Source organism: Bos javanicus, chromosome 3, assembly GCF_032452875.1.
Source record: "Bos javanicus breed banteng chromosome 3, ARS-OSU_banteng_1.0, whole genome shotgun sequence".
Taxonomy (NCBI): domain Eukaryota; kingdom Metazoa; phylum Chordata; class Mammalia; order Artiodactyla; family Bovidae; genus Bos; species Bos javanicus.
Window position 1 is genome coordinate 105,658,518 of NC_083870.1, and position 24,234 is coordinate 105,682,751.

General features: G+C 57.5%; 1 protein-coding gene across 1 annotated transcript in view; it reads right to left on the minus strand.

Moving 5' to 3' along the window:
• Positions 1-23,472, minus strand: part of KCNQ4 (potassium voltage-gated channel subfamily Q member 4) — a 58,743-nt gene extending 35,271 nt beyond the window's left edge. The window contains exon 1 of the mRNA XM_061412343.1: positions 23,144-23,472. Within this exon, the coding sequence (XP_061268327.1) occupies positions 23,144-23,457 (314 nt within the window). The 5' untranslated portion in view covers positions 23,458-23,472. The remainder of the gene's footprint in view (positions 1-23,143) is intronic.
• Between the last annotated feature and the right edge of the window lie 762 nt (positions 23,473-24,234).

Genomic DNA, 24,234 nt, shown 5'->3' on the forward strand with positions numbered 1-24,234 from the left:
ACGTCTGCAGGGCAACTGGGAGGCTGGGATCCAGAGCAGAAGTGCTGGTGCTGAGCAGAAAGGACCCGGCCAGTTTCTAAGGTGACAGGCGAGAAGCAGGAGAGACCAGGTGGGAGAGGAGATTGGGGGTCAGATGGGGGAAGCCCAGAGATCCCTCATCAGGGGATTTGACTTTCTCTGGGAAGAGGAGGCCAGATCAACTTCTCAGTAGGGAGCAGGGTCGGTGGGGGTCTGAAGAGGTGGATGAGGCTTGAAACCGCAGGTGTGGAGGATGGGAAAGGGAGCTGCCCAGGCCCTGGAGAGGGCTCCAATGGGAACACAGGACCATCATCCCCAAAGGTGAGGATGGGAGAAAAGACCCTGAACATTGCAGGTGTTCTAGACATGCATTTTTGGTTTGGGTTGGGCTGGGCCTTTTCTGGTTTTCAGAGCTTGAAGATCCTGAGGGAAGGAGGAGCCTGTGTGGGATAATGGACCCCCACCCCCTGCCCTCCGCCCTCCTCACAAGGCCAAAGAAATGCAGTTCCAGGCCCCAGTCCTCCCTTCCCCTAGGGCCTCCTGCCTTCCCTTCCTCTCTCCAGTGTCCCTCCTCCCAGACTGAGCCCTGCCAGAGTCTGCCGCCTGCCTGGCCACCAACTGGCTCTCTCCTTTCTACATCTGGCTTGGGGGGGTGTGTCTCCCCTTCCTTGTCCTCCAGACCAGGATCTCAGAGGCAAGGTTCTGTCCTCCCTGGGCTGGGGGACGCTGGGGCCAGTCTGTCCCCATTTATCCAAGGTTCCTGGAAGGCAGAGGTCATGTCCCCCACCACCTTCCAGCAGAAAAGGGCTTCTTAAACCCCAAACCAGAGCTGATACTGCAGAAGGAACTTCAACTAGGCCTGAGAGGCACTTCCTGATGGGGGTGCAGTGTGGTCCCGTGGCCCCAGCTCCTCTGGGGAGAACAGGCTCGATCTTTCTCTTGCAAGGGGATAGAGGGGAGGGGCAGTCAGCCAAGCCCCAGAGCAAGGCTCTTTCCAAGAATCCTCAGGGGCTGGGACGAGAAGAAGTTTCCCTGATCCAGCGATTCTAAATATGGCAAAGGGAGCAAAAGCACGTGACCCACACCAGGGCTGCTGCCGCGGCCGCCACTTCTCTGGGCCAGAGGCCTGTGCTGGGGTTCAGGGCTAGGGGTGAAGCCTCCATGGGGCCTCAGTTTCCCTGTCTGCACCGAGAAGGTGGGGGACATCTCAGTGACAGCTAAAGTCCCTTCAGCCCCGTAACTCTCCAGCTGTGGGGCGGAAGGGAAAAGGCCGGTCTTCAGCTAGTTCCAGAGTCTCTGAGGCTGTCCCTGGAGGGACGACAGCCGCCAGTGCACAGTTCAAACTATGAAAAACATGCGACCTCTTGGAGGATCAATTAGAAAAGGCATTCCTTTCGGCCTAAAAAAATGATGAAAAGTTGACCCTTCCAAAATGACCTCATAAGAACCAGGCATCCCTTGATCTGGGCTGATCCACCTTTGAGCACAGGCTGGATTCAGCACCACTCTCCCTCTCAGCCCAGCCCTTCGGATCGTACAGGATGCACAGAATGTGGGACAGCCTTGGAGATGGCCCTGACAGCCCTGGAAGGGCCAACCCCATGTGGTACCACATGGCTCTGTGCCCCTCTCCTGGCCACCAGGAGATGGGACACTGGCCCAAGAAAGTCTTCTCCCCACCCCCTGCCCCCATCTCGGTTGGGCTGAGCCAATCAGATTGTTTCAGGAATGGAATTAGGAACCACAGAAGCACAGTGGCAGAGGTGCAGAGAAGTAGAGATGAGACTGCCCCTCCAGAGTCTCATCTCCCCCTCTCGACTCTGCAACCACACATCTGCTTCCTGCCACGAAGCCTCTACGGATTCTTCCCTCTCCTTCTGGTAGGTGTTCTCCACCTCCACATGCCAATTTTTCTTGAGCCAGTGTGAAAGGTCTTGGTCCCACTGTGGTATGGAAGGTGGTGTCTTCTGGACAGGGTGTTTTAATGAGTCACGGCTTCATCCTCTCCCACCTGGACCGGCTCCAAATCTCCTGTGTGTGTATGTGTGTGCTCAATCGTATCCGACTCTTCGTGACCCCATGGACTGTAGCCTGCCAGGCTCCTCTGTCTATAGGATCTTCCAGGTAAGAACACTGGAGTGGGTTGTCATTTCCTACTCCAGGGGATCTTCCCAACCCATGGACTAAACCTGTGTCTCTTGCACCTCCTGCATTGGAGGGTGGGTCCTTTACCACTGGGCCAACTGGGAATCTCCTACTTGTTCTCAGTGCTTCCCTCTGCCGCGCCAGCCAGGCTACCTGGCACACCAGGTAAGTGCACTGAGCAACCATCAAGCAAGGGTGGGAGCGAGGAGGGAAGAGAGGCTCTCCACCTGTTCAGGGCTGGCCAGGCAGTGCAGACAGCCCAAATGAACAGGGAGCGTGGGCTCCCGAGCAGGAGGCCAGTGACGTGAAAGCAGACTAAGGGGTGGGACACAGGCCCCTGAACTTTGGAAATGAAAACAAGACAGTCAGTGGGAACTTCCCCCTGGTTCCCCCTGAGCCACTCGTGGAATTTGGGTGACTCGGTTTTACATGCTGAGCTCGGCATAAGATTTCATTTGAACAAAGGGCTTTCCTGCTCTTTTTTAAAGTGTGAAATCCATCGACTTGCAGGCTCAGGCCCGAGCACCTTAGCATGGCTGCAAGTCAAGCCCTTCCCCACCTGACTCTCCACACTCAGTGCCCCACCTGGCACGTGGTATTCCATTGTTGCGGCTCATTGTTCCTCCACATCAGCAAGCACAGCCTTCTCCCGTCCTCACCTTTGCTCCTGCTGTATTTATCCCTCCTCCATCCTGGCTGGGTGAGTGGAAACCCCACCCTCTGTTCCCTTAATCCCCCATTCCCACCTCTACACTCACCTCTATCATGGCATTTGCCTCAACATGGGAAAAGCACTCTTTGAGTCCCTGCCTGCTCCCACAGACCGAGAGCTGGTGGAAACCCTGTCCTTCTCACCTTGAATGCCATGCTCCCAACTCAGAATGAGAGCTGGGTAAAAGTCTCCTGAAAGAGGGGACAAACCCCGCACTGGACCTCTGACTGGTACCACCCACCTCCCCTGTGTGGCTGCTTCCATCTCCATACCTCAACCCTCCCTGCAGCAGATGGGATTCAGAGGGAAACTGAGCAGGCAGCAACACCCAGGAACCACGAAGTCCAGAGCCACAGAGCATTTACTCACTCACTGTTTACTGAGTGCTCACCATATGCCAGGCACAAAGACCAATAATGTCCTTGCCTTCATGGAGCTTACATTCTCATGGGAAAGAGACAGATAATAAATAAACAAGACACTGTTAAAAATGTCAGATGATGCTGAAGAAAAATGAAGCTGGAAAGGGGGACAAAGAACATTGGTATGGGAGTCGGGAGCTATTCTACGGAGGGTGGTCAGGGAGAGCAGGATTGAGAAGGTGACGTTAGGGCAGAGACCTGAAGGAAATGAGGTGGTGAGCCATGCAGGTAGGTTTCAGAGAAGCTTCTGAGTGGAAGGAAAGGCAAGTGTAAAAGACCTGTCCAGAGGGTGCCTGGTGTGTTCCAGAACCATCAAGAAGGGAGTGCTCCCAGAGAGGAGTGAGGAAGGGGGGAGTGATAGGCGGTGGAGGCGGCAAGCAGAGCATCCACTAGCTATTGTGAGGTTTGGGGCTTTTAGTCCAAATGAGATGGGAAATTCTGAGCAGAAAATAACATGGTCTGACTTAGGTTTGCAAAAGACCACACAGGCTGTTGAGTGGAGAACAGACTATGGCAAGGTAAGGCGATGGGGGAGTGGGCTATGGCCTTTGCCCCTGCCTCGCGTTGACAAGCTAATGGTATATAATCCAAGCAAGAGATGATGGTGACCTGTACAAGGGGGAGTAGAGGTGACAAGAGGCAAGCACATACTGACTATATTTTGTCACCAAAAGATCCCTTAGGGTCAATCAATCCTCTCTTTAGAAATGGGAAACTGGGTCATAGGTAATGTTTTTTCTTCTCTTTCCAGGCACCCGCCCCTCATCCCCACCTTAAAATTTCCTTCCTCCGGGTGGCAGGCTGGCACCTGCCCCTGCGCTTCCTACTGTATGTGTCAGGGTGGCACTGGATTCAAGGATTACACAGGCCTCCAGCTGCTTGAGCCAGGCAGGGGTCAGGGTCACCTCTAAGAAGCTTCTGTCCTCTGAATCAGCAGAACTTGTGCAAAGGGGGAAGAGGGGAGGGAGGGAAGAGTCAAAAGTGGGGAGAGAGCTAAGTCCCTGCCACTTGGTTCTCAGCACTCCTAGAGCAGAGGGCACCAAGAGCTGACAGGGTAGAACAGGAGCTTCGGGGAGGGCTGGGCCCCCTGGGGAGGATGACCTGGGGAGTCCTGCAGACTCAGCCATTGAGGATCTCACCCAGTGGGAGGCTGAGGGAGAATGATGGGAGAGGAGCGTTCGGATGCCTTTGCTGCTAAAAGCAAAGCAGCATGCAAACTTGCAGGCCACACCTGGGGCTGTTGGTTACAACTGCTGCTCTGAGAGCCATGCTCAGGGTGGGAACCCGAAATCCAGGACCAGCCAGACGGAATCCAGCAAGACTGGCTCCAATGGGCTCGGACAGCTGGGAAAGGCTTGCTGAGTGACACTGGCCTGTTCCACAGTCAAGATGGAGGGACAGCGAGGAGGATCTTAGGCTTTAGGCTGGAAGTACGTCTGCAGACAACCCCTCAGGTTCCTCGGGTTCTCAGGGGAGAGGTTCCGACTGATTCAGAGTCCCCTAAAAGGCAAGGGCCTGCGCGGTGGTTCCAAGAAAGGGGTCAGGGTTGGGGGCAGCAGAAGGGGAGGCACAGGAAGAGCTGTGGGCAGAGCTAGGAACCTGGATCAACAGGCTCTCCATCATGTCTCTGCCCCACTCGGCTGAGGGGGTGGGAAGCTGTGTCTGTTTCAGTTACTCCTCAGGGACAGGAGGAGATTGAGGAAAGGTCTCCAAGAGCCCCCATTTTCTGCTGACCTATCTGGGACTGGTGATCTTGGCTTCCCAATGGGAAATGAATGAAGCCGCCCATCCTAAGGGACTTATAGAGTCGCTGGAAGTGGAGGGTCTTTTACATTTCATTTTCAGGGCACTCCTGTGTGTGGAAAGTCTAGAGAGACTTCCTTCAACCTCCAAAGTGTGTTAGTTGCTCAGTGGTGTCTAAATCTTTGCGACTCCATGGACTTAGCCCACCAGGTCCCTCTGTCCACGGGATTCTTCAGGCAAGAATACTGGAGTGGGTAGTCATTCCCCTCTCCAGAGCATCTTCCCAACCCAGGGATCTAACCTGGGTCTCCCGCATTACAGGCAGATTCTTTACCATCTGAGCCACCAGGGAAGCCCTTCAACCTCCAAAACTCCTCTATAATTGAATAATGATAGCAAGGAGGAGTCAGGGTAGATCAAAGCAGGACTTCCAAAAGCTCATTAACCACAGAAAGAGGGAAGAGGTCGGGGGAAGACGGATTGCACCTCTAGTCCTGGCGCCCCCTCCTCTCCTGAGGAGGACAGAACTCTACACATTTGAGAACCAAAAGAAACGAACCCCTACCAGGCTCAAGAACTCAGCCTTGGCTGCATGACTGAGCAAGTGAACTGTCTCTCTCTGGGACTCAGTTTCTCCGTCTGTCTAATGGGGCCAATGATCCCTCTTACAGCAGCTTGGAGGCAGGGATCTGGCTCGCTTGAATCCCGCTCTGAGGGGTTGCAGAAAGACTTGGGTTCACTTCGGGACACGGAGGAGGCTGACAGCAGGCGGGGCTCCTCGGGAGAAGGAGGGGTTCCTGGCAAGGAGGGTTCCGGAGGGACTCCTCCCTCGGCACGGCCTCCCTCCCTTCCTTCCCGCTCCGGGGTCTGCGGGGCTGACGTCGGTGCGGGGAGGAGCTACTGGAAGGGGCGGGGCGCGGTGGTGGGCGGGGCTCCAGAGGTCCCTGAAAGGGACGGGGCGTCGCCGACACTCAGCACCGCTCGCGGGAGGGGCGCGGGCGGCGCTCAGGCTCAGGTTACCTCCCTGCGGCCTCCCCCGCCCCGCCGGCTTCTTTTTCCGTTTCCAAATTAACAATTGAAAACGCTGCGGCCTGAAAGGCGAGCAGCGGGCCAAGCGGAAAGTGTGAAGGTGCTGCCGCGTCCCCATGGACGGGGGCCGAAAAGGGGGCGCGACACCCTGACTGCCCACGGCTAGCCCACCCACTAAGGCCGCTTGCTGGGCACTGAGAGCCCCGGGACCCAGAGGTGCCAAGGCCCCTAAATCGGGTCCTGGACTGATCGGGCCCCTGGTACTGCTCTGGCCAGTGTTGTCGACCCAGTGCCCAGACTCAGGGTGGTGCCAGCCCCCGAGGAGGGTGGGGTGAGGCACTAGGGCTGGGTTACTATTCTCGAGGCAGGAGGGGCAGCCCGGTGCCAAGCAGCACCTTCATCGCGCCGTCCTCAAGGGCTCCCAGAGTCAGATAGGTTCGCGGGTGAACTGATCAAACCACGCATGTCACCTTACAGAGACTCAGTTTCCTCATCTGGCAAATGGGGAGGGAAGATAACACGGACCATAGGGAGCTGGTCGTGAGGACTAAATTAAATGAGAGGAACCATGAGGTTGGCCACAGTGAACACAGTAGACAGTAGATATTATTATCTTGGTTGATGATGATGATGATATTGAACCCTTGGCACTTCTCCACCTCTACCCACAGCCAGAGGAGCTGTCTACCAATGGGGAACATTGGAGCTGGCAGGTCTTTCCCTCCCCTCGCTTCCTTGGGACTTCCCAAAGCCCCACATTATAAAGAACTGAGGCCAGGAAATTTCTTGTGAGGGGCTCAAAGTCACAGGTAAGTGAAAAAGACTAGGGCCTGAGCCCGGGTGCTGCTCCCAGGCCCCAGGGTCATCATGGAGATGGGTGGTCCCTGGGGTTGGGACCATGGTTATTGAACCCCCCTCCTCAATGTTCTGAAGATGGGTGCTAATGCCAGGTGAGCTGGAATGAATGAGTGGGTAATGGAGAGAGGCCCCACTCCTGGGCATCCAAGGGCATGGGCCAAAGAGCCAGAGGGGGAACATCAGGGAAAGGTATAGTTTCTAGGCCCCAGCCCCCCATGATGTAAGCTCCATGAATGAAGCGACTTCTCTATCTTGTTCACCACTATCTTTCCCACACCTCACACAGGGCTTGGTGCATGAGCAGATTATCAATAAATATTGGTTGAGTGAATGAATGAATGAACAGGTTCCCTCTTACACAGCTGTGGGCTTCCACTTGCCACCTATCTGGGGAGATGGGTGTAGGAAGAGGTGCTCCTCTCCCCAGCAGAATGGTGAGAGAAAGAGGCAGAAACCAAGACAGAGCAAAGGAGGACACAGGAGAGGAGGTTCCAGAAGGCAAAGTTGAGACCAACTCTTTCTTCCCAGCCCCTCACTCCTGTCCTGCCAAACACTCACCTCATTCCTCCTCCCTTCTTCCCTCTTCACTGACCACCATGACTCCACTCCATCCCCATCCTCACCCCAGTTCAATTACCCTTGCAGTCTGAGTACCCCTGCCTGATTTACCTCCACCTGAGGTTCTCAGCCCAGAGTTTGAGGCTGTACACACACTAGGCATTGCCCACACTCCACCCTTCCATACCCTATTTCTACCTTGGTGACTTTTGTGTTCTCTCCTCTCCTCAGGATGGTCCCCTTTTTCCCTCAAGAATCCCTGATCTGCTTTGAGGAATACTAGCTCAGCCCCTGGTTGGGATTCCTGGCCCCCTCTGAGGACCCCAGGATCCCTTTGTGCAGAGACAGTTTCTACCTCTGTCCACTCCCAACCCACCAACAACAGCTCATTAGGATCTATCCATCAAGGGTAAAGCCGGTTCTGACTCTTCCACATCTCCCAGGCTGGCCAAGTAGAAGCTCAGACAGTATCTGGGAGGAAACAAGAAGACCCAGGTCTCCAGGGCCTTGAGCATCCGTGAGACAGGAATTTCCCACTGTCCTCTGCAGCCTGAGATTTCTGGGTAAGGGCACCTTGGCGTTCCTACAGAGGTGGGTGGATGGAGGGAGAGCCAATGCAAGTCCATCTTGAACACTGGTGGGACTGGGAAAGAGTACAAATGGAGACCCACACACTATAAGCCAACAAGCTGTTAAATAAAATACGTTCTATCCTTCCTGACATATTCACCTTCGTACCGATCTGGAAGGCTAGGTTTAAAATCTTTGACTCCTTGGTGTCCCATGCTAGAATCTGGCAGAGAGGGGACAGCCAGCCCCTGCTCCCCTCCAGTGCCCAGCCCCTGGTGTGCCCTCTTCTCCTCCCACACTGGGCTCATTCCTCACTGGAAGGGCCTCGGGTACATTCCTGTGGCAGCTCAAGCCTGCTCTGATCTACACTGGCTGCAAACATTTGCTCTTGATGCTAGGAGCACTCACACAACACTGGACCTTGGGCTGGTGAACCAGTAAAGAGGCCTGTGCTAGCCCTGAAACGGGAACTCCAGGGTCCCCTGAAGTGTGTTCTAGAATAAGGAGGGTCATGCATAGGCTCCAGGTTGGTGGCATGCAGGGCCATAGAGGCTGAGTGGGCAGAAGTCTGGACCCCCACCCTTGATTTCACCCAGAGCAGCTCAGCTTTAATGTATTTGTATATTGTACTCCTGTGTCACATTTCCTTTAAAGAATCAGATCTACTGCTTAAAAGTTTGTACCATCAGGACCCTTTCCCCCTGCTGAACTGTGGGGAAGCTGAGGTTACAGGGACCACAGTCATACAGCAGTTTAGAGCAAAGGCAGAGCTCCATCCCAGGACTCCAGCTTCCTCCGCAGGCCCTGGCCTTCATGAGCACATTTCTGATCAGTAAGACCCAGTGCCTCTAGCAGACATGCCACTGGGAGGTGGTGAGTGCCCAGTCCCTAGTGGGGTTTAAGCAGGCCTGCTGCTGGGCCCTCCTGCCTTGACAGGGGCTGGACCCTCCACTCAGAACGCTCAGTTCAGGAGTGGATTGAGAGGCCAGAACAGGCCTGAGAAGGAGAGGGAGTCCTGGTATAAATAACCGTGGGGGGCCGAGATGTTTGGGCCCGTCTCCTGGGAGACGGCTGTGTTTACCGCCCAGCGAGGGGGGGGCACGGCCCACACATTTGCCTCCCTGACTTGTAGCCAAATTTCTCCAGGAAGGGGTGGCCCAGCATTAGCCCCAAACACTCAAAACTCTGCACCCTGTCAGGTCCTCTCCCTAACTCTGCCCCAGCCTGGGCCCCAAACCCCCCTGCCATTGCCCCATCCTTGAGCCCCAGATGCTGCATGGCGCTGCATCTCCACCAGTCAGAGACACCCCAGCATCTGCCCCCATAGGTCCCGACTCGGCCTCAGTTGGTGTGGGGGTGGGGCGGGGAGCATGGGCAGGGCAAGGGGAGGCCCCAAGCAGAGGAGCCGGGCACTTGCCAGGGATTTGAGCTGGGGCTGCTGGGCATGGAGGGGTGGCGGCCAGGGACAAACCTCTCCCACGGCCCTGGCCAAGACGGAAGAGGGCTGCAGCCCCTGGATTAGAAAAGTACAAATCCCTCTCCCCACCCTGTGCCCACCCCATGCCTGTCATGTGCAAGGCATTAGATGGCCAGACTCCAGCGTGGGAGGGGCTGGCAGGTGCCCTGTTAGTCATGCCACGACCAGCTCTTCTCTCCAGCTAGGCAGGCCACGAGAAAAAAACCTTGATGCAGGAGGGCAAGTGGAAAGGTCCCTTCCCAATGGGGCAGCAGCTGCAGCCTGGCCCAAGCACAGAAGCACAGGGGGAAAAAAAAAAAGAAGCACAGGGGTTGATGCGAGCTGAGTTCCAGCCTGCCAGCCAGCCTAACTTCACACACACACACACACACACACACACACACACACTTTGGCCAACCAACGGACGGAGCCTGCTTGGGACACCAGCTGCTTTTCAATGAGAGCTCAAAATAGGACCCGTGTCCATCAGAGGTCCTAGACAGGTGCCCAGACACCTGGGCTCCAGCCCCATATCAGCCACTTCTCAGCTGAATGCCCTTGGGCAAGTCACTTCTCCTTCCTGGGCCTCAGTATAAAAACAGTGTAATAAATATCTTCCTCCAGCATTGTGAGAATTCAGTGAGATTCATTGAGTAAACATTGATTAAGCCCCATAATGCATTGGAGAATGGCAACCCACTCCAGTGTTCTTGTCAGGAGAATCCCAGGGATGGGGGAGCCTTGTGGGCTGCCATCTAAGGGGTCGCACAGAGTCGGACACGACTGATGCGACTTAGCAGCAGCAGCAGCATGATGGGTCAGGCATGCCTTAAAGCCTCAAATGGGAGAGGTGATGCTCTTCCCAGTATGAGGTAGCATTTTGGACCCCAAGGCCGAAGCTCAGAGATGTGAAGAGACCTGCCCAAGACCACACAGAGGGGACATGAGCCCAGGCCAGCGCTGCTGAGAGGTTTGCACTGGCTCTTCATTATTGATGGGGACAATCGGGACTCTTGGGCTAAGCCTGTGCTCTGCCACTAACCTAAGTTTGTTGCATGCCCTCTTCTGGGCCTCAGTTTCTGCATCAGTAGACTGAGGGGGCTGGGTGGGGTCAGTGATTTCCACACCCTAACTGGCAGACAGGGAGCAAGCAGTTCAACAGGCTAGGCCTTGTGGGCTCTGCCCCTTTCCCCTGGGTACCCCACCATCCACTGGGCTAAACTCGGGTGCTCTTGTGGGGCTGTTCTAAGATCACTGTTTTGGGGACCCCCACAGACCCCAGACCCCCATCAGAGCCTGCACCTACCCACTCTGCTTCCAAGGCCTCCCTCCACTCATTCACACACACCTTCCCCCAGGCCAGGCTTTGCATAAGCAGCTGAACTTTCCATACAGGCAAAAACCCTAGGGCTTCAGGCCAGGTCCAGCCCGGCCCTGGCAGGGTTAGTGGGCAGCTCCAGAGGAGCCGCTCAGATGGCTGGCCCGTGAGGGGAAGGCAGAGGGAAAGAGAGGCCAGGCGGGTGGCAGCCCCAGAGCGCCCCACGGGAGTCCGCCTCCCTTGCTAGACCCAGAGGGGCGTTTCTCAGACACCAATTCGCCCATGGCACTCCTGTCCCCAGTTCTTTCCTGAGGCCAGTCTCCTCCAGGAAGTCTCCGCTCCTCAGCCTGCAGTTCTCAGCCTGGCCTCACTCACGCTCCAGCCTCTCGTCTGCACACCTCCTGCCCCGTCCAGGCTCCCTCTCTCCTGCCCTCTCTCAGTTCTTTGCAAAGGTCACGTTCAGCCCCACCTCAGGGCTTTGCCCATGCTAGGCCCTCAGCCCAGAATGCTGTTCCCGCCTCCTTTTTGCCTGGTTGACTCTGACTCCTCACGTTTCAGGTCTCCACTGAAACCTCTTCCTCTGGGAAGCCTTCCCAGTCACCGCCAGTTTGGGGCTGGGTTCGGCTCCTCTGAGCTGGGCCCCCACAGGATTCCACCCAGACAGCTGCCAGCCGCCTGGCACATCTCCTGCCAGGGAGCAGGGGAGAGTCAGATTCATTGCTCTGTCCCCAGCTCTTGGGATAGGGCCTGGCCCCTCAAGGACTGCCAGGCAAGGCTTCCCAAATGAAAGAGCAAGAAAGTGTAGAACTGGGGTAGAGACAGAACCTGAACTTTAAGGCTCAGCTGGTCCTTGCAGCAGCCTCCCAGCAGGCAGGCCCATGGGGGCCAGTTAGGTATGCATGTGTGTGCTCGGTCACTCAGTGGTGTCCAACTCTTTGCAACCCCAGGGACTGTAGCCCGCCATGGGATTCTCCAGGCAAAAATACTGGAGTGGGTTGCCTGAGCCATCAGGGAAGCTCCCAGTTAGGAATAATCTGGTGGGAAAGATGACGGCCTCTAGAGCTAGATTCTGGGGTTTGACTGACTCCTGGCCCCAGAACCTATACTCATGCAAGTTACTCAACCTCTCTGTGCCTCAGCCTCCTCATCTGAAAAATGGGCATAACCATAGGACCTACCTCCTCTGGTCACTGAAAAAGTGAAAGAAAAACCAGCAAGTCCTCAGAGCAGTGTCAGCACACAGCAGGTCCTCCATAAGCACAGGCTCTTATTACCTTTATTATTATTGGGAGGCCCAGCAACAGGGGAGGCTGAACCTCAGAGAGGGAAGTAACTGCCTGAAGTCACCCAGCGAGATGGTGTGTCTTGCTTTCCCAGCCCAAACCACACTCCCCGTGTATACTGCAAGTGTCCTCCACCCTGGCTCGCCCACTGGGGCCCAGGGAACCTGCTTCCACCTTCTCACATCACAGAGGCCCTCCCACTCAGGCTTCAAGTCGGTCCTCCTGGATACTCACCACTTAGTGGCTGTGTGACAGGGCACATGCTGACCATTTAAGCTTCAGTATCCTCTCCTATGGACTTCCCTGGTAGCTCAGCTGGTAAAGAATCTGCCTGCAATGCAGGACACCCTGGTTCGATTCCTGGGTTGGGAAGATCCCCTGGAGGAGGGCATGGCAACCCACTCCAGTATTCTTGCCTGGAGAATCCCCATAGACAGAGGAGCCTGGCGGGCTACAGTCCATAGGGTCACAAAGAGTTGGACACGACTGAGCGATAAGCACAGAACAGCATCCTCCTCTATATAATAGCGTAATGACAGTGCCTACCTCCAAGGGCTCTGAAAAGGATTAAATGAAGTACAGTAGCATGTGGAAAATACCCCACATCTGGCACCACACCCCATACAAGTTAGACTATGAAACTCATTAGTATATGAAAAACGTTAGAACTCTGGGTCTCTCAGCCTGGCCCCAGTAAGGTTGTCATAGAGAACCCCCCACCTTGCCCCCAGGCCTCCAGCTGCTCTGCAGGGGCTCCTGAGGAAAGGAACTGCCAGTCTGGAATACATGCTCTTCAGGCCAGGGTGAGAAGAGGGAGCATGCGCTGGGGAGAAGGGAGGGTAGAAGCACAGGAGGCCCTCTGTTCCTCACAGCACTTCATAGTCCATGAGGCACTTGATGCTGGGGGCAGGCAGAGATGATAATTGTCCTTCTCCATGGATGATGGGAAGCAAGAGCCTGAGCGAGGCTGAGTCACCTGCCTGAGGTTACACAGCCTTTAAGAAGCAGAGGTGGGCACCGTTCCCCAGTCTGCCGACTCTGGGTTCAGTGTTCTTTTAACTGAGGGGCAAGCCCTGATCCTGGGTGACCTGCCCCATCCTCCGTGCAGACCAGTCTTGGCAAGAGCCCTGGCTGGTCCTCGCTGTACTCCAGGGCAGGCTGGCCCGGAGGCCCAGGAGAAACAGACAGGGCAGACTGACAGCCGCCCCCCAGCCCTCTAATCCTTCCTTTCCTACCTGGACTCCTCCCACTTCCGGTCCCAATGCTCAGACCGGAGGAGGCAGGATGGCGCCCAGACTCAGGGATTTCACGCACGGGTAGAATTTTCAAAAACAATTTAGGGACTGCATGAGGTTGTCAACTTTTTTATTTCGCCAAGTAAGGACATTCTTTAAAAAATTCCCAGGCCCATCATTTCATAAGAGAAAGGACATAATCTCAGACTAAATGACAGTCCTTTAAATGGAATAAGTTTAGCTTTATGAAAAAGTCACCACGTTGTCCTTAGTTCTCTCAGCTTTGCCTGAGGTCACTGAAAAAAGCCTGGGTCTGCTGACGCATGTGAGACTCCTTTGGAGCTTGGGCTTGGGAGTCACACAAACACGGGCTTGAGTCCTGACTCCACCAAGTCATGTCACTTGGGGCACATGATTCCCGCCTTCTGAGCCTCGGTTTCCTATCTGCAAAATGGGAACATGAATACTGCTGCCACATAGCAGTACCTGGGGAGCTAAGTGGTCTCATGTTTGCAGAGCCCTAGTTCTGAGAAGAGATCAATCAAGCCCGGGCTCCCAGCCAGTGGTGCCTCCCTGACCTGCCTATGGCTCTCCGTCATCCACAGGGTAAAGCCCACCTTTATAGCCTGACCCTCAGGGCCTTGGACACACGAGACTCTGCAGATCCTGGGGCGAAGAGGGTAGAGGGGCAGACTACCACCTCAAAGCCTTTTCTCTAGCTGTTGCCGCCACCTGGAGCGCGTTCAGGACAAAAATCACAAGCGTTTCCAGCTCACTGCCTGCACCCAGAGGACCTAGGGGTCCTTTTTCCACTCCTCTCTAATCAGCAAAACCCTTCTCATCCTTACAGCCTGCCTCAATGTCACCTTCATTCCCTGGCTCAGCAAACATTCACTGATTACCAACCCAGAACTGTGGTCAACCCCTACCACCGAGAGGAGCCCAGAACACACAAGGGTGGGTGAGTAGAGCTCAGGGGTCTCTGAAGGGCCCCCAGTCAAGCTTCAGGTGGAGCGTGCAGCGATTCCAAGGAGAAGTGGTGGTTCAAACTGGGATTTGAAGGAAAGATAGGAATTCTCTAGATGATGGGGTGGGCGGGAGAGGGGAGGGAGTTTGAGGCAGAAGGAAAAGCATCTGGAGTATTAAAGGCACACCTGGGCGCACTCCAAGCTGTTTCTTAGGCGAGGAGCCAAGGATGCTTGAGAAAGGGCTTCCTGACTTGGGCCCTAGGGGTAGAGAAGTCACTGCTGGGGAGGGGAGGGGAGATCTGGAGACAAATGCCAAGCCTTAGGTTCCTTGGGGATGAAGAGGCAAGGGGTCCACAGGAATCTTAGGAATGAAACTGCAGAGTGGGAGGCTGTCATCACAGAGGTGACCACCGCCCCAAGTCAGAGGAGTATGTGAGACACACCCTCACCCACACAGAAATTGTACATGGAGAGGAGGACCCAAGACAGAGCCCCAGGAGCCCTGATATTCAAGGAGCAGAAGGAGGAGGCAGCTGACAGAACCCTGGGAAGAGCCCAAGGGAAGGGCCTGTGCGAGCAAGGAGGCAGCAGGGCAAAATCCCAGGGGCCACATCCTGGGTTCAAATCCTGTTTCAACAACTTATTAGCTATATTGACTTTGGGCCTTACTTTCCCTATCTGTAAAATGGGGCTAATTTATTTTTCAACAAAAAGGAAGACAAAGGGCATGGGGTTGGGGGGAGAGGCATGGTTCATGTGTTCCTCTTCCATCCTGTGTCTCTCCCACCAGATGGTTACCAGCCCCCAGAGGCTGGAAGATTAGATGAGTAAATGAAATCAGGGACTGCCCCCAACTCTCAGAGGACAGGGTGGAACTGGCAGGCAGCTTCCCTCTGTTCTCAGCGACTTTGGCATGACTCTCATCTATTGCGGAGGGGAGGTGGAGAAGGCCCCAGGTGTGCTGGGTTCTTCCTCCTGGCCTCAGTTTCCCCAACTGTGAAGTGAAGCCATGACCTGCTTGAGCTCAGAGGCACTTCTGGTTTTGATGCTCTGCGGCAGGAGGAAGGGTGAGGGGAGAAAGGCCTGTTCCAGACCTGCTGGTCTTGCCCCAGGGAAGGTGGTCCCACACAGGTCTGGGGCCCCATTGTCCCCAGGGCCGGGTCCTTCCAGAAGAGGGTGGCAGCCGGGCCAAGCAGGGCAGGAGCAGAGGCGCCGGGATTGTGCTGACAGAGCAGTTCCTTCTCCCTTTTTCTCTCCCTACCCCTCCCCTCTCAGGGGACAGCGGAGCCCAGCAAAAAATAAACCCAGAGACAGTGACCTGGACGGGCCTGAGGCTCCCAGGGAGGAGCAGCAGGGAAGCAAGGATGGAAGAGAGGTAGCCTGTGGCCACCCTCCCTAAACGCTCAAGGGTGCCTGATCTGTTCCTCCCCCGCCCCCAACAGAGGGGCTCAAGCAGCTCCATCCACTCTCCTTCCATCACATTGTGAGGGGCCACTTGCTTGATGGGGACAATGAGCAGAGTAAATCTTGTCCAACCCAGCCTGAGATGGGCTCCCCAGCACTGGAAAGGGTACCCCAGGGAATCTCACTCTGCCTCCTGGTGTGGAGCAGTCAGTCCTTCCTGCTGTCTGACCTCCATCTCACCTGCTTCAGTGGGTCCATTTATCTCCAGCTCCCCCCAACTTCCCCAGCTGCCTGGCCTGGATGTCTGAGGAGTCTCAGGAGAAAGCCTTCCCCAGATTTCCCTGCAGGGATTAGGGAGGCCCCCTGGGCTGGAGACCCCACTCCACCCACCGCTCCCCAAATCTCAGAAAGGAAAGAATCGCTGAATCCCTGCTCCCTCGCCTCCCTCCCTCAGGCACTGCCCACGGATTCCCAGCTCAATTAGTCTGCTGCCTGGGGCTGCCCCTCCCATTCTCACTACCCCCCAGGTGCCAACCCCCAGGGAAGGCAGATCCTGCCCGAGGGACAAAAGTTGCCCAGAAAACCTGGAGTCCTGCAGTGGGGGCTTTATAGGGGCCCCAGAAGTCTGATCAGCACCCTCTCCCCAGCCCCTCAGGGTCCCCGCTGGAGGCAGGCAGTCTTCTGAGTGCCCTTCTCAATGCAGCCCACTCCTCGGGGGTGGGGGGGGGGGGCCTCAGGGAGAATGTGCTGGAGAACTCCCACCACCCTGCACCCTACAAGGCTGAAGGTCTGAGACAGAGGCTCCTCCCATTCATCCAGAGTCCCACTGTGCCAGGCAGCCCTTACCAGCCCACTTTCCCGTTTAGCCCCATTTTACAGAGGGGGACAGTGAGGCTCAGGGGCTGGGGTGGAGTAGGGGGCAGGCATCCTCCCAGCCAAGTGTTGGGACTGAGACCTCTCAATCTCCTTGGGGATGCCCTGTGCCTATCCACAGAACAGCAAGCTCAGGAGAGAGCGGGGCAGGGTGGGGGGCCGGGGGGGGCGGCCCTCCCCTCCCTGCACATGCCCCTGGGTCCCACAACTCCACTTCTGCCTGCCTGGGGCCAGGCTATCTGCAGGGTTTGACCTCAGCTGTGCAGTAACACTCTCATGGATGCCCTCCTCTTTGTATGCACGCAGACAGGCACACACCTCCACCCTCTCTGGGAGCCCCTGGGAGAGGAGGCAGGAAAGCCCAGTGGTCCAGACAGACTCTACAGCCTCCTCACTGGACAGCCCCCACCACCACCGCCAGGCTGGGGCAGACATGCTTGGTCTCCCTCTGCCTCCCCAGACCTGGTACAGAGTTGACACTCTTTAACTCTATGTGTCAAGTGAAGGAAGGAACTGTCAGTGAGATGCTAGGCACCCAGCTTGGCGTCCTGGAGCCACGATCTCACTAGCTGCAGGACCCTGAGCAGGTGTGTGACGTCCCCTCACCAGCCCCACTTTCCTCGAGTGGGCATGAGCATAACTGGTGCCCAGCTGATGTAATGGCTGAGAGGGTTAACAGAGAGAGTGCCGCGGAGCATTCCTCAGACGCCCACAGACGCGTCCTCAGGCTCCCCGTGCCGAGCTGCTCACCCCGCAACCCAGGGGAACGCAGCTCCTGCTCTGTCCTGGGGAACACCCAGATACACTCACGGTGCCGACAAGGACATCCATCAAACCTCTCCCTGGGGAGGAGCGTGATGACAACAACAACAATATAATAATAATGGTGATACTCAGGTGCTCCCCCTCACTTGGCCCTGACAGTTCTAGAGGCAGGTATTATGCGTCCTATTTTTTTCTGATGAGAAAACAGAAGCTCAGAGAGGTTAAGTAACTTGCCCAAGGACACATAACTGCCAAGAATAGAAGGAGAAATGAACCCGAATCTGGCAGACTCAGATCCCATACTCTTAACCTCAGTGGGGCAACCTCTGGGGAAATGAAAAGTTCCCCCTATTCATCCATCTCAGCCCCACAACTGTCAAACACTCAGAATTCCCTGCCGGGGCCCCATAGCCCATAAGAAGGTCGGTCCTGGCCAAAGACCCACAGGTGTGCATGGGGGCGGAGGAAGGGAGCTGAGAAAACCTCCAGCTGGCTTCTCCAAGTCTGGAGAAGTTCCCCACATGGCCTCCTCTGGGTCTGCAGAGCCCTCCTCTCTCCCTGTTCCCCAGGCCATTTCAGCTCCCTTGACTGGCTCTGAGAACCTTAAATTTATCACCCACTCAAAGTGCTGCCATCAGCCGAAGAAGAACCACCTCTTGAAACTCTCCTGGCTCCAACATTCTGAAAATATAGATTTCTGCAGCAACAGACACTGAAGTTAGACATCCAGCAGGGCTTCCTCGATGGAAAGAACGAATGTACCATGGAGCTGGGATAGGGTAGTAGACAATAAGAGATCCAACATGCTCCAGTGACCCCTCAAGGAGAATGTGGAAAGGAGGGAGCAAAGGAGTGGAAGGGGAAGGGCGAGAGATAGAAGAAGGGCTGGAAGGCTAGCAGGATAGCCTCTCCACTTCCCTTCTTACAAAGACCAACCTAAAGGACTGAGACTGAAAAACAGCAGTACAGAAAATGTGGGTCACACCCCAAGACTTTCGCCATTGCAGGGCCAAGTTCTTGGAGCAATCTTCCTGATCAGCTGAGCGATGAAAAATAGTATCTAAAATCCTGATCTGGGACTTCCCTGGTGGTCCAGTGGCTAAGAATCTGTGCTCCCAATACAGGGGGTCTGGGTTCAATCCTTAGGCAGGGAACTAGATCCCACATGCTGCAACTAAACTAAAGATCCCGCATGCTGCATTGAAGATCCTGTGTGAGGTGCAGCCAAATAAACAAAAGCATTCAAGTCCTGATCTAAGAGGCAGAAGGCCTCAGTTCCAGGCACAGTTCTACCACCAACTCATCAGCTGTGACCTTGGGCAAGTGCCTGCCCCTTTCTGTGACTTAGTGAACCCAGCAGTGCACCACAGGGCCCTTAAGGAGAAGCAAAGCCTGGCAAAGTGCTAGGAAGTCAGCCACCCCTTCCACATGGGTCTGGGGCTGCCCAAGGCAGATGAAGAAACACACACAGACCCATAAGGGCACCCTTGCAGCTGTGGACAGGCAGGGGCAGAAAACTCAGGAGATGGGACCGGCTCTGCCCTGCGCAGACCCAGGTGTGTGTCTGTGAAGACAGAGAAAAGGTGGGAGCAGCTGTGATTGGACTTCTTTGCCCTGGATGTGTGCTGGGTGTGCTCTTATGACATCCATGGGCAGGTGTGTCCAAGTTGCCAAGAGTGCGTGCGTGAGACAGACCGATGGGCATATAGTGGGGATGTGTGTGTGCAGAACTGTTGCCATGCACAACCAAAGTGTGACTGCATGTGCGAGGCCGGGCAATTGCCATCCAGTTTCACAAAATCCTGCCACTGCCCGCCTCCCTATCCCCCACTGCCTGTGTGCTAGGGACACAGGGACAAGGGCGCAAGAGCACAGCTTCTGAGCAACCCAGGATTGGGGTGCAGGCTGGAGGCGAGGTGCAGGAGGAAGACAGTGCGGGCAGCCCTGGCTCTGGGCTGAGGCTCCTCCACGCTGATTGCAGGACCTCTCCTGAGCCTCAGTTTCCTCACCAGCACGAGGAGGACACCAGCACCCACCTTGCTGGGTTGCTGAAGGACACAGCGACAGTGGTTTATAGGCTCGGTGCTCGGCACATAACTGATGATCCACACGTGATCAGCAATTTCAGTTCAAACTTCAAGAGCCAACCCAGGCAGCCTCAGGGAGCAGTGGGGAGACCCTGCACAGGGAGTCAGGAGTCTTCGGCTCCAGCCCTTGCACCTGCCACTGATCTACTGTGTGATGGGTCTCCAGAGCCTCGGTTTTTTCATCCACAAAATGGGGCTGTCAAAATGTGTGGCCCCATCTCCCAGGGAGGCCGGTGGGCTCTGGGCACCCTTTGCTGGCCATGTTCTTTCTCAGACAGTCAGGGTCGGGGGGGGGGGGACGCCGGGGTTGGGAGGCTGAGGGTTTCGGGAGCTGCCGCTGCCTCCTTCCCTCCCCATTCCCACAGCTTCTGACCCCAGGGACAAGGCTGCCGGAGGATGTTTACAGAGTGTAAACCTTCACTTAGAGAAAGTTCGTGGGGCAGCTGGGGGCTGGGAGCTGCAAGAGTCCCACAGCAGCGCAGCTTGGACTTGCCCCTTCCAGCCTCTGACTTCAAAAGGGAGGCCGGCGTGGCCCTTGGCAGCGGGCAGCAAGAAGCAAAGATCCCTTCCAAGGGCTCGGAAGCAGGATGGGCAGTGATGTCGTGTCTCTCAAAATCCAGAGAGCGGGGCCTGTGAAGAGTTGAGGGCTGAAATCAAGGACTAGGGCCCAGGGGAGAAGAGTGAGGGCTTGGTGACAGGACCGAGGGCCTGGAGGGAGGCGGAAGGGCTCGCAGAGCTAGCAGTCTCTCTTTCTGGATCTCAATGAGAAGACAGGAGTCAGGGGGTTCCCACTTCCCAGCGGCTGCAGTCGCTGGCAGAAGAGGTGGAACTAGGGCTGGTCCTCTGGGCAATCGCCCACACCTTGGGGGCCAGAGAAGGTGCGGGTTCTGGATGGGGCCCAGAGGGACCTGGCTGGCAGGTGTGAGGAAGGTGTGCCCTGGGGTGAAAGGGCCTGCTCACCTCCATTCCCTCCTCTCTGAGTCTTTCTCCCAGAGGCTTCCCTGCTGGGGCCTCTCCCACCAGGGCCCACGTCTCCCACAAGGGGGTCCTAGCTACCTGTGCACCCTGGACTCCCCTCGTTTGGGCTGCCTGTGAGGGTCACTGGGGATGGGGGAAGGATTTTGACCAAAAGTGGAACAATCGGAGTCGAAGTCCAATGGTAGGAAGCACTTCCTGGCTCGCCCAAGACCCTGCAGGGAGTGACCCCCATCTGGAGCTCCTCAAGAACAGGAGAGGCCTCCCAAGCAGCCCCCTCCCCCAAGCCCAATAATACCATCCATCCCTCACGTTCCCGCAGGCCCCTGCAGCTCACCAAAGTCCTTCCCATTCATTGCTCATCCAAGTCGAAAGCCCACAAGGCTGGGGTTTCTCCCCACTCTGATGGCCCAGAGATCTAAAGCTCAGAGACCTGTGGCGATCAGCCCAAGACTGCACAGCATGCAAGAGGTGGGGTTCCTGACCCCTCAGCACCCCATGACCTCTAAGATGAATGACCAGTTCCCTGAGATCCCCAAACATCCGGACATTTTCATGCCGCATTTCATCTCCCAGAGCTCCCGAGAGATGCCTCAGCCTTGGGCTCCTGGGGACAAATGGTCAGAACCAGCCTGGCCCTGGCCAGGGCATTCCTGGCATCCAGAAAGGGCAGGATGTGGGGCAAAGGTACCAGCAGATTTAGCTCCTGGAGAGGAAGGAGCGGCCCCTCCAGAGGAGGGGAAGACAGTGTTGGCCAGAGGACATGAGGCGGGTCCTTCACCCCCAGTGACCTTTACAGGGGCTGAGAGGCCAGGCCTGGGGACTAAAGACCCCCACCTCAGAGCCCTAGCGCTTTCCCTAGGCCCAGCCTTGCCTTGGAAAAGTCATGTCCCTAGTGGGGCCCGCGGAGAGTCTCAGGCTCCACGAGCACCCAGGCTGTAGGGTGGGCAAGGGGATGTCAATGCAGAGGCTCTTAATTTGCAGTCCCCTGCACCCTCATGCCCGATCCCACTGTCCCTGCTACCCCAGCACAGAACCCGCAGCACTCCAACAGCGCTCTCTGCAGCGAAAAATTCACCCAGGCCCTCCCAATGGGCACTGGGGATTGGGCTACTCCTAACCACTGACCCTGACCCTAAGTCTGACCTCATGTCTAGAGCAATCTCAACTCTCTGCCCCACCCCCACCTGGCCCACCTGAGGTCCCTGCACCAAGCCATGGCTGTCATCCCCGCAGGCTGGCGCCGAGGTGCAAAAAAGGGAACATGCAGGCTTGAAAGAGCGCCCTTCCTCTACCCTCCATGTGGTCAGGGGGCTCCTTTGCCAGCATTTCCTCCCCTCCCGTCGGAAATTCTGTGGGCCAGTTAGGACTCGGCAGAGGCAGGCAAGCCGGCAGCAGCGGGTCAGGCAGAAAGACAGACCAAAGGCAGGTGGAAACAGACGAGCAGAAGAGTGACAGTCAGGTGGATAGGCAGATGGACAGACAGGCACACAGATAACTGGACAGGTCAACAGAGGGGTGAAGACAGACTAGCAGAAGGAGAGACGGAGACACAGGACAACTCACACACAGACAGAGACTCTCTCTGGCAGAAGGACAGTCAGACAGGCAGAAGGACTGTAGGATAGTCCAGTGGACAGGCAAGGGGACCACCCCGGAGACCCTAAGACCAGAAGGCCCTCTCTGGGGGCAGCAATAAGGGATTGTCTCTCTCGGGCACCTTTGAGCGTCTGAGCGACAGGCCCAGTCTTTCAACTGATATCTGCTGGGCCTCTCATGTTCCCTGCTGGGCCAGGCCGTCCCCCAAGACAGAGCTCTAAGCTGCCAAAATTCACTCTTTACATCCAAGAAGGGTCAGTGTTTTTGAAAGTTGTAGGAGCCTGGTGAAGGGAGGAGGGGGCCCGCAGCCTGAGTGTTTCCAAACCTACCCCTCTCCTCTTTCTTTTCCCCTGGGGGTGCTCAGAGCCAGGCCTGGCTCTCCCTGGTGCGGCCGGGAGCTGGGCAGGCTAGCTGGCCGAGCCCACAGGGCAGGCGGCATGGCCCACTGCTGCCACGGGGAAGTTGAGGGTGGAAGGGAAGACGAGGGTGGAAGGGAAGACTGAGTGAAGACTCGCAGAAGTCAGCACATGCCAGTGTCAGAACTCTGGTGGCTCAAGGGGACTCCCAAACACCTATAATTGGGGGCCAGTGCTGGGGTGGGGTGGAGGTCGTCCCTGGAGAGGGACATCTCTGGGGCGAGCCCAGGTAGGAACCTACTGCAGCTACAGAGCTGTGGAGAAGGTGACAGTGTGGGAGGGCCAAAGGGTCCTCTGTGTCTGGGACACGGGGAGACAGAAGTGAGGAAGAGAAAAGAGGGAGCCACACTTTAGTGGCTCCAGATTGGAGAGAGATGGGGGACAATAAGCAGGATGTGGGGAGTACTTGGAACAGAGGAGCAGGGGTTGGAGAAAGGGTGGAAATAAGGAGTTGAGATGGGGGAGGTCAGAAGCCAGGTCAGGCAAGGGTCAGGACTTGGCGAGCGGGAATTAGGATCAGGCTGAAGGGGATCAGAAATCGGGCTCAGGTCTGGGGGCAGAGCGATGAGGGTCGGCCGGCCTCGGGGCTGGGGGACAGGAGGCGGGGCCAGGGCGGGGCGGCCGTCCCCCTCAGGGCCCAGGCTCCAGCAGGGGCCGCGCGGGGCGGCAGCGCGAGGGCGCGGCCGGGGACTCGGGGTCGCAAACTCACATGAAGACGTGGTAGACGAAGGCCCAGCCGCGGGGTCGCTCCAGCACGTTGTAGACCCAGTTCTGCAGGCGGCGGTAGCGCTTGTGCGCGGCGGAGGAGCGCTGGCCACAGGCGGAGCCCGAGCCCGAGCCTGGTCCTGGGAGGGGTGCGCCCGGCGGCAGGGGGCTGCCCAGGAGGCCCAGGCGACGCGGGGAGCCGCCCCCGCCCGCCTCGCCCCGCTCGCTCTGCACCGCCGTGAGCGCCACCAGCTCGGCGCGGGGGGCGTCCCCGGGCGGGGGAGCCAGGCCGAGCCGGCGCGGGGGGGCCTCGGCCATGGGCGGCGCGGGGCGGGAAGGGGCCGGGGCCCGGGTCCGATCCGGAGCGGGGGCGCGCGCGGGGCGCTCAGCGGCGCATGGCTCGGACCCGGGGCCGGCGGGGCGGCCCGGGGCGGGCGCGGTCGGCGGGGGTTAGGGGTCGGGCCGGGGCCGCTCCGGGGCCGGGGGCGGGCGCTCGGAGTCGGGGGGCCGACTGAAGCCCGCGCTGACCGCCCGCTTCCCCGGCGACTGGGGCGGCTCTTTCCGACTCCAACTCTCTTATTACGCGCTCCATGCCGCTCGCCTTTCCACCTGCCGCCGGCGCGCCGCTCACATGTCAGCCTCCCCCGCCCCGCCCCGCCCCCGCCGCCCCCGCCCGCCCCGAGGCCGCCTTCCCAAATCGGGAGGGAGCGAGCGAGCCGGCGAAGCCGGGAGGAGGGAGGGGACGCGCGGGGAGGCGGCGGGAGGACGCCCCTGCCGCGCAGGCAGCCGAGTCGGGGCGGGGACCGGACCGCGTGGCGGCGGCCCCCGGGGGCCGGCCTGCGGGTGCGAGCCGCGCGCCGGGCTTCGCGGGGCTGCGTGGACCCGAAGGCCGGGCTGGGGGCGGGCGGGACGCCTCCGGTGTGGTCGCCGGAACGAGGAGTCGCTGCCGCGGTGGGGGACGCGCGTCCCGCGGAGTTTAGGTGCGAGTGGATGCAGACGTGCCCGCTGTGTGTGCCGAGTGGGTGGCTGTGGCTCCTCGAGCTGGTGGGGTTGAGTCAGGAGGGGCGGGGCGGGGGCACGAGGTGGATCGGTGTG